The 10,317-nt window shown below is 43.5% G+C and overlaps 1 protein-coding gene across 3 annotated transcripts in view; it reads right to left on the bottom strand.

The window, feature by feature from the left end:
- Positions 1-4,892: 4,892 nt before the first annotated feature.
- The window catches only part of LOC132383259 (histone-lysine N-methyltransferase KMT5B-B-like), a 41,580-nt gene continuing 36,155 nt past the window's right edge, over positions 4,893-10,317 (bottom strand). For all 3 annotated transcript variants that reach the window (XM_059954211.1, XM_059954210.1, XM_059954213.1), the window contains one exon: positions 4,893-8,447. In XM_059954211.1, coding sequence (XP_059810194.1) covers positions 6,907-8,447 — 1,541 coding nt within the window. In that variant the 3' untranslated portion in view covers positions 4,893-6,906. The remainder of the gene's footprint in view (positions 8,448-10,317) is intronic.

Raw genomic sequence — 10,317 nt, 5'->3', positions numbered from 1 at the left:
ATGCAATCTCTGTTGTTATGTAAGCATAACAGGAAATAACGGTGGTGGAGGCGAATACGATAGGGTCGTTTAAGAGGCTTTTAGAGAGGTACATGGAGCTTGGTAAAATGGAGGGCTATAGGTAAGCCTAGTAATTTCTGAGGTAGGGACATGTTCGGCACAACTTTGTGGGCCGAAGGGCCTGTATTGTGCTGTAGGGTTTCTATGTTTCTATTACGGACCCTTGGTATTCAGTCCCGCAACTCCGCAGTTAGATATCCAAAGGGTGACAACCTGCTTTCTACAGGACGTTTAGAATTTGAACTCTTCCCCCAGGAATCCCCCCCAGTCCCAAAAAAAAAATCACAGAGGATATAAACAATATTATTGCTCTTGCTGTAACGATACCATTCTAAAAAAAAAGTGACGCTATCGCCATAACTGATGCAATTATTCTCAATTTGCTGCATTTTGCTGGCACAATCTGCCTGCTTTTATTTGGATAAACTGCTACAATTCCTGTCATAAGTTCTGTTCCTTGTCCTTTTCAAGTACAATAAAAATCTGATCATCTGGCAGGCATTGACCCTTAGTGGTATTGGCTTAGCAGATTCTCAAGACTCTCAGATGTTAGTTCTATTAATATTTAATTGAATTAATTTCAAAGTTGTTTATTTTCATTATCTGCATTAGGATATTAATTGTCATTTGCACAAATCCATGTGTGCACAGATGCAATGAAAACTTTGTTGAAGCAACACAGGTACAGTGCTTCAGAAACACAACATTCACAATAAAACATTAAACATAAATCAGACACAAGAAAGAACGCATTTGGAACAAAAATTGTCCATTTTCGTGCAAAGTGATCGTAGTGTTGCTAAAGTGATGAGGGTTGTGTAAGCTCATTCAAGAATTGAATGGTGAAGGGAGATTGCTATTCTTGAGCCTGTTGGTGTGGGACTTCAGGCCTCTGTACCTCCTGCCTGTGAGAAAATGGCATGCCCCAGATAGTGGGGATCTTTGATGTTGACTTCCATCATCAGAGAGCAGCGTTTGTAGAAACTACCGATAGTGGGGAGGGATGTGCCCACTACTATCTGCACTTGTTATGCTCCTGCACATTTGTATTGCCTTACCAGACCATGATGCAACCAGTCAGGATACTTTCAACCTGAATCTTCCAAGAAAGTAAAGACACCTAGCACATCTTCCTTGAGAGTACATCTCTATACAGGACCCAGGACAGGTCATCTTCATCTTCATCTTCAAACAATTCCAATATTTTAAGATATTTATACCAATAGCTGAGTGATTAGGATTCCTTTATCGCTTCAGGGATTTAAATGCTGGTACTCCTTCCCCAACAGTACTGAGGGAGCACCTTGTGCAGAAGAACTGTAGCAGTTCAGGAAGGCCGCTCATCTCAACTTCTCAAGAACAATTAAGGATATGTAATTGCTGGCCTTGCATGGTAATGCTATTGAACCCGGGTTCAATTCCACCTGTTGGTAAGAAGTTTGTGTGTTCTCTCCATGACCGTTTGGATTTCCTCCCACATTCCAAAGGAGGTTCATTGGTCACAAGCATGTAATTGGGCAGCACAGGCTCATTGGGCCGGAAGTATCTTGAGCTATAAGACACCACTTTAACCTTTCATTACTTTTAGCTAGTCAGTGAAAGACTGTAGAGCACACATACCTCCCCTGGATCAGAGTCACAGAGCACTACAGCACAGAAACACTTCAGCCCATGCTGAGTTAGACCATAAGATATAGGAGAAGTAGGCCATTCAGCTCGAGTCTGCCCTGCCATTCAATCATTGGCTGATCCAATTCTTCCAGTCATCCCCACTCCCCTGCCTTCTCCTCATACCCTTTGATGCCCTGGCTAATCAAGAACCTATCTATCTCTGCCTTAAAAGCACCCAATGACTTGGCCTCCACAGCTACTTGTGGCAACAAATTCCACAGATTTACCACCCTGTGACTAAAGTGATTTCTCTGCATCTCAGTTCTAAAAGGACGTCCTTCAATCCTGAAGTCTTGTCCTAGAATCCCCTCATGAGAAATAACTTTGTCATATCTAATCTGTTCAGGCCTTTTAACATTCGGAATGTTTCTATGAGATTCCCCCCTCATTCTCCTGAACTCCAGGGAACACAGCCCAAGACCTGCCAGACGTTCCTCATACGATACCCCTTTCATTCCTGGAATCATTCTTGTGAATCTTCTCTGAACCCTCTCCAATGTCAGTATATCCTTTCTAAAATGAGCCCAAAAACTGCATACAATACTCCAAGTGTGGTCTCATGAGTGCCTTATTGAGCCTCAATATCACATCCCTGCTTTTACATTCCATACCTCTAGAAACGAATGCCAATATTGCATTCACCTTCTTCACAACAGACTCAACCTGGAGGTTAACCTTTAGGGTATCCTGAACAAGGATTCCCAAGTCCCTTTGCATCTCTGCATTTTGAATTCTCTGCACATCTAAATAATAGTCTGCCTGTTCATTTCTTCCACCAAAGTGCATGACCATACACTTCTCAACATTGTATTTTATTTACCATTTCTCTGCCCATTCACCTAAACTATCTAAATCTTTCTGCAGGCTCTCTGTTTCCTCAACACTACCCGCTCCTCCATCTATCTTTGTACCATCGGCAAAGTTAGCCACAAATCCATTAATACTGTAGTCCAAATCATTGACGTACATTGTAAAAAGCACCGATGCCAACACTGACCCCTGTGGAACTCCACTGGTAATAGGCAGCCAGCCAGAATAGGATCTCTTTATTCCCACTCTGTTTTCTGCCAACCAGCCAATGCTCCACCCACACTAGTAACTTCCCTGTAATTCCATGGTCTCTTATCTTGCTAAGCAGCCTCATGCATGGCACCTTGTCAAAGGCCTTCTGAAAATCCAAGTACACCATGTCTACTGCATTTCCTTTGTCTACCCTGCTTGTAATTTCCTGAAAGAATTGCAGTAGGTTAGTCACGCAGGATTTTCCTTTCAGAAAAATTGTTATTCTGCCTAGTGGCATCAACGCACACCTGGACCATAGCCCTCCATTCTCCTCCCATGCATGTACTTAAACAAACTCATAAATGTTGAAATTGAACCTGCATCTACCTGCTGCCACTGGCAGTTCATTCCACTCTGAGTGAAAAAGCAGGGTTTCAATTTCAACATTTATGAGTTTGGAGTTCCTCAAGTTCCCCTTAAATGTTTCACCTTTCACCCTTAACTTCTAGTTCTATTCTCACTCAAGCTCAGTGGAAAATGCCTGCTTGTACTTACCCTATCTATACCCCTCATAATTTTGTATACTGTACCTCTATTAAATCACTCATTCTCTTACTCTCCAGGGGAATAAAGTCATAATCTTTCCCTGTAACTCATGTCTTCAAGTCCCAGCAACACCCTTGCACATTGTTGCTGTACCTTTTCAAGCTTATTGGTATCTTTCATGTATGATCATGAAGATTAATGTCACTGAATGGATGTAATAGAGAGAGCATAATCTCAATGGATCGAACAGTCTCCTTCTCCTTTATAAATACAATCACGAGTAGCATGGTGTGGTAATGGGGATAAGCCCCCACTGCCTACTAAATGCTCCCAGTGGCGTGCATCTCAAATAGCCTCTGACAACTAAGTCCAGCTCTCGGCCTTCAAAGTCAGTTGCTTCGGGCAGATGGATAGATCTCATCAGCTGTGATTGGCAGCTCACCTGCCTTCTCTGCCTTGTGGCTATACCCATCATTGGAGATGCTTCAGTAAATCCCAAAGTAAAGTTCAGAGTTGGAGTCCCTAGGCGGTCATATTTTGAGTTCAATGTTGACCGGCAACTCCTGCAACACCATTGGTGGCAAACTGTGTTGGTCTCTGTCATTTCTTTGGGTTCATCAGCTGATCAGCTGTGTGGAGAGGGTGAGGGGGAGCTTTCTCATGAGCAACAGCTTGGTCTCCATCGTTCTGCCCTGGCCTGCGTGTCAACTGACAACATTACAGCAACGTAGACAGCTGGGAAGCAACTTCCGTGGTCGACCCTGACCGATGGAGGGCTCCCATTGTGATTCTGCTTGAGCACTTAAGATGAGTTGGGAAGTTTGGCTTAGGAGGTAAAGACATGCCCATCAACAAAAAGCCGATGCTCAGAGGGGTTTCAGGGATCACATGTCCCATCTCGACCTCTCTGAAGAGCAATGCTCAGGTTGTTGTCACGTTGAAATGTAAAGCTTCATAAAAAGACCTTCAGACACGCTCTCCGGAGACTAAGATCACATCGACTATTACTTATCTCTACCAAAGATGCTCCACTAGGTGGCACCCTTATGCCCACCCCCTGTACTCAAGATAGCGTGGCGATATTCTGCTTTGACTCCATTTTAAAGAGATTAGCTTTGTCATATATACATCAAAACATGCAGTGAAACGCGTAGTTTGCGTCAAATCAATTCAGCAAGGTATGTGTTGGGCAGTCTGCAAGTGTTGCAACGCTTCTAGTTCCAACATAGCACACCCACAATTTACATGCGTTAACTAATATGTCTTTGCAGTGTGGGAGGAAACCAGAACAGCCAGAGAAAAGCAAGTTGGTCAAGGCGAAACCATAGACTCCTTACAGTTAGTGTTGTGAACTGAACCCTGAGCTTATATCTGATGCTGTAAAGTAACGTGCTATTATACTTCTGTCCTTCCCCAGAATTGCACTCAAAGTGTAACATGGGGCAAAATTGAAAAGGGTAATGAATACAGGGCTGCAGTACACAGAATAAGGTAGATGATCTTGTAGCGTAGTTAGAGATTGGCAGGTGAGACGTTATGGGCATCACTGAATTCTGTACAAAAAGTATTGAATGAGAAAATGAAATAATGGCAGATTACTGCCCAAGATAAATACTCCAAAATTGATTAATTCATTAAAGGGATATTTATTTGCACCTTGAAAACATTTAAAAAAGTGATACTGATGATTTAGCTTCAACAGTCAGTGCCAGTACTCTGTTACTTTGGTTGCTATTTACAAACATTTTAAATTACTGTCCTCAAATGAACAAAGAGATGACGTACACACCTAGTGATTGTACATTGCACCTCTGTACAATAACAAAGTGCATTTATAAAACACCTTAAAATAAAATACCACAAATTGGTTAGCACACAGCAAACTATGTAAAGAACAGAGATGATAAAAAGACTGGGGGATTGCCTAATGCTGTGTTCATTTGCTTACCTTGGGTAAATATTTTGATGTCAGATGGGGTTTTGGGGAAGGCAGGTGGAGGATATCAAATTCCTGGTAACAACATGTACAATAAACTCCTGCTTTTACCAGAATTCCTGTTAAGGGTCTACCCTTGACTGCACAGGAACTCAAGGAACCAATAATATAACACTCTTATTCCATTGTTTCCTGAGAAAAAAAAGAAAAAAATTTTCAACATCCACTGCAGATTGCACGCACAGAGTTGCATTTATGCAGATCATATGTTCCATATAATTCAGAGATGACTGCTCTGGTACCAAGGCTAAAAGAAACACCTTAAAGCAGGGATTCCCAACCTGGGGTCTATGGACCCCTTGCTTAACAGTATTGGTCCATGGCATAAGGAAAGTTGGGAACCCCTCCCTTAAAGTTTCTCCTTATAACAGCATCTATCTATAGATCTGCCTTATGAGACCAAGCTCAAAGGGCACACTCTATGTTTGCAAGGTCATTACACTTATTGAACAAAAAAGAACTGATAGACATGGGGAAAGCAAGGAGAATTTGCTCCCAAAGTTGTAATGATACACTGGTAGTGCTAAATTAAAAGTTATATGTAAGAAGAGGGAAGAGGTGTTCCAGGTTCTTGAGCCAAGGTCACAGAAGTGGAATTACTGTAACGGTGTGGCTCTTTCGAAGAGCCAGCAAAGACATGATGCACCAAATGGATTCCTCCTGTTGTGCGTGAGTCTATGAGATCATGGCGACAATACCATCCCCATCATTAGACCTTTTCCAGTCCACCTAGGAGTAACAAATATCCTCGTATCTGCTTGTGGACTTCATAGACCGGTGGTGGTGGGGGGGGGGGGGGGGGGTAAAAGCTGCTTTAAAAACTGTACATCTTTCTTGTATGAGGAAAATTATCAAGCACATCAGCCAATTGAAAAGCACCAAGAGTTGTTATCCTGAGGTTATAGAAGCTTTACATATTGACCTTGGGACAGGGTCAAGCAATTGTGAGAGAGTATTTCAAATGTTACTCAAAGGAATACTTTACTGTTTCAAACTGACTGAACCTGCCAGTTCATGAGTTACTTGCATTAATAACATGGCTGGATAGTCACAACTACTTCCAAGTTAGCCCTACAATTTACTTCTGTTTGTCTAACGCCTCCATTCCCCATTCTCTTGTGCCCTGTGCTGAGGTGCTAGCCCTGGTTCACCAACAGGCACCTCACCCGTGCCCAGTTAACCTGAGCTGGCAGCTCCACCACTTCACTTTTCATCCACGAAGTGGATCGATGGATATCTGCCGGGAGAGGAAGTCCGGGCCAATTTTGCATCTTCACCATCAGCTGCCCCCTACACAAATGGTGTTGAGTTAATTACAGCAGAAAAAAACTTTTAGCCCCACATCCTCATGGGAATTCACCCCCAACTCTGGCATCAACCCACCTGGGGTTTGTCTATTAATACATCTCAATCCTTCACGGGATGGGGAAGCAACAAAGAAAGAACACATTCATGTTCCAGCATTGTGGCAGAATCGTGCAAACTGGAGTAAGCACTGGGCCAACCAATAACACAACAGTTACAGGGGATTTTGCATCGAGCCTCTGTGCATGAGGAAAGTTGGTCCTCTCCACATAGAATACTTCATTAGGCTAGAGGAAGATGAAACCCTTGTTATCCCAGTGTAACACTCAGACAGAGCTCTCACTTGCTGAAGAGGAGATATCAAAGTCAATAGAACCATGGCTGACCACCAGACGCAGGCGTTTCGATCGAGCGAACGGCGTGAAAACTGCAGGCCTTTTGTTTTCCTCCACTGAGGACACAAAGCAACCGTGTGAGAGAAAGCCCTCGTCAAACCCTCTATCCCCCATTGGCTCTAAGACACGCCTGGATCGCTTCTGCCGTGTCGAGTTTGGCTGCCAGTTGCAGTGGTCTGTCGAGCCTGACCTGCTTGCCAGTTCCGTTCCCTTTGCATCAGGCTCCTTCCTTTTGACGGCTCGTTTCAGCGAGTGCCGACCACCTTTTCTCTGCACGCTGCTCGCCCGCTTGTTGCACCTCGCATGGAAGCGTGGCTGAGGGTGATCTGAAGTCCTTGAAGATCCACTGTCTGCAATCTGCTCAGACCCTACTCTGGGATCCGGCCTTCTGCTTCCTTCCTCTGATTCCAAGCTCATCTTCGCTGCCAGCTTTCTGCTGATAAACCATGTGCGGGTGGCAGTCTCGTAGACCTTTGAAATGTCCTCCAGAACAACATGTACATCTCGAATTTCAACAATGCCTGTTGGGTCTTGGCTAGCGTACAGCTGAGGTATTGTCTTGCCTTGCACTGAACTCTGCACTTTGTTCTTAATACTGGGTACAAATACAGTGTCTCTGCTCAAGTCAATCTTCACAAAATGGGTCAAACCAAAAGCTTTTCTCGATAACACTGTTGGACTCTCTGAGGTACTTCTCTTTTGATTTGTCCTTTTGTTCAATGCCTTTCTCTGTCGCCAGTGTCTCCTCTGCCTCCTTGGCAGGGAGTTACCACGGCTAGACTGTGCATGAAAAGGGGGCAGATTTGTGAAAAAAGTTTCCTTTGAGCTCCCTAAATCCACTGGTGCTTGGTCTGGGGAGAGAATATTCCCTCCAGTTGTTGAATCAACAGTTATTGGATTCTCCACGGTGGACTCTCTAAAATTGGGCTTAGGTGTGGTGAGTCCGCTGGTGCTCACAGGGGTTTTCTCAATGGTCACACCTTCCAGTTGCTGAGAGGATGCTGGGTGTTGCTTCACATCTGATTCTTCCCAGAAATGGCCCCCATGTTGTGTTGTAGTTGTTCTAGTCAATTTAGTACAGGTTCTGGCTAGATCCCTACAGTCATACAGACCCACTCGCAAATCCTTCAAGACGACACCTTCAGGCATCTGGAATGTTGCAGACATTTCAGGTTCAGTTTCCTTAACTGTGGTCTGCAATTTTGAAGGATATCCAAACCCACAGTGAAGACCTTTTGCCATCCCCTCCTGCACTCCAGACCTTTCCCTGTGGCAGTTCGTCTGGCTTGCATTCTCTGGAAACTCCGGCGGGCTTGCCTGGCTTGCTGCCTCGTTGGTTTCACTGGTCTGGACATTCTGCTGCTGTAGAGGTGTCGATGGAAGTGACTTGGAGCAGGAGTTCTGTGGGACCTGCCTTCTCCGTTTCCTTCGTCGATTCCTCCTTTTACTTAAGGAGAGCCTTTGGGCTGAAGCTGAAGTGGAAAAAGATAATTACTTAGCAAGTACATTACAAAGTCCCTCCAAATACAGTTCTTCTTCCTCCATTTCTCACTGAAGACAATTAACTAATTGGTACCTCCACCTAGTGTGCATCAGGCAGATGGTGATATTTGGCAGGCATAGGGCATTACAGCACTCTTCAGCCCATAAAGATATTGTGCCAACCTTTTAATCTACTCCATGGTCAACCAACCCTCCCCTCCTACATTTTCTCTATCATCTATATGCCTACATGAGAGTTTCGTAAATGTCCCTAATATAGCTGCCTCTATCACCACCCCTGGCAGGGTGTTCCACACACCCACCATTCTCTGTATTAAAAAAAAACCTACCTCCGACATGATCCACACTCTCCTCCAATCATCTTAAAGTTATTTTCCCTTCTATGAGCTATTTTCACCCGATAATAAAGTCTCTGTCTGTCCACTCAAACTAAGTCTCTCATCATCTTATACAGCTTTGTCGCTCTGAAGAGAAAAGGCCCAGCTTGCTCTACTAATCTTCATAAGACACGTTCTCTGATCCAGGCAGCATCCAAGTAAATCATCCTCTCTAAAGCTTCCACATCCTTCCTATAATGACAGCCAGACTGAACACAATATTCCAAGTGTGCTCTAACCAGGGTTTACAGAGATACAACATTTCCTTGCGTCTCTCTGGGGGGGGGGGCGGAATTCACAAACATAATGATTTCTACAGTCTCACGTACAATCAAGATTGAGATGAATTAGTCCCCCCAACTCCACCATCTCATTAGTGATTATAACAGAGGTCCCATTGCTCTTTGCTAAGCTTAATGACCATTATGCTAACATAAAGTAGGGAAAAGTTGGGATCTTGTCCTCCCCAATGCTCCACATATACCAGTGAATGGTTATTACGATTATCTCAGTCAGCAGTGAGACCTATGCAACATGTTCCTACTGAAAATTTTCTAAGGTCAGTCATCACTGTGTGTGATTCTCATCGTTTAGAGGCTGAGAAGACATTTAAACACTGAAGACAGCGCAAGACAAGCCAATCTCTGGACTGTGTCAGAAAGAAATGACAGCTCTACAATTTTGAAGAAAGTCACTGTCATGCTAATAAACAAATTTTAAATAGTTTGTACATAATAAATGATAGGAGGACACTGACTGAAATGAATAAAGGTAAATTTCATACTGTTATTCACAATTTGTGGATAATACCAGTGGACAGCGAGGAAGATTATCAAAGCTGGAAAAATGGAAGATGGAATTTAATGCAGCCAATCAGAGTAGGTGTTACACAGTGGATGGTAGGGCAATAAGGAGTGCAGTAGAACAAAGGAATCTGGGAATACAGGCCAATAATTCATTGAAAGTGGCGTCACAGGCAGACAGGTCGTAAAGAAAGCATTTAGTACATTGTCCTTCATCGATCAAAGTATTGAGTATACAAGATGGGATGTTATGTTGAAGTTGTATAAGATGTTGGTTAGGCCTAATTTGGAGTATTCTGTTCCGTTTTTGACACTTACGTACAGGAAAGATGTAATTCAGATTGAAAGAGTACAGAGAAAATTTACAAAGATGTTGCCGGGACTGGACGACCCAAGTTTAAGGAAAGATGGAATAGTTTAGAACTTCATTCCCTAGAACGTAGAAGATTGAGGGAAGATTTGATGGAGGTATACAAAATTATGAGGGATATAGATATGGTAAATGCAAGCAGGTTTTTTCCACCAAGGTTGGTACAACTAGAAGTCATGAGTTAAGGGTGAAAGGTGAGAAGTTCAAGGGGAACATGAGGGGAAACTTCTTCAGAGAGGGCAGTGAAAGTCTGGAACAAACTGCCAGTAGAAGTGGTGGATGTGATTCC

Source organism: Hypanus sabinus, chromosome 29 (assembly GCF_030144855.1).
Source record: "Hypanus sabinus isolate sHypSab1 chromosome 29, sHypSab1.hap1, whole genome shotgun sequence".
NCBI lineage: Eukaryota > Metazoa > Chordata > Chondrichthyes > Myliobatiformes > Dasyatidae > Hypanus > Hypanus sabinus.
This window is presented reverse-complemented; position numbering and strand designations above follow the sequence as displayed.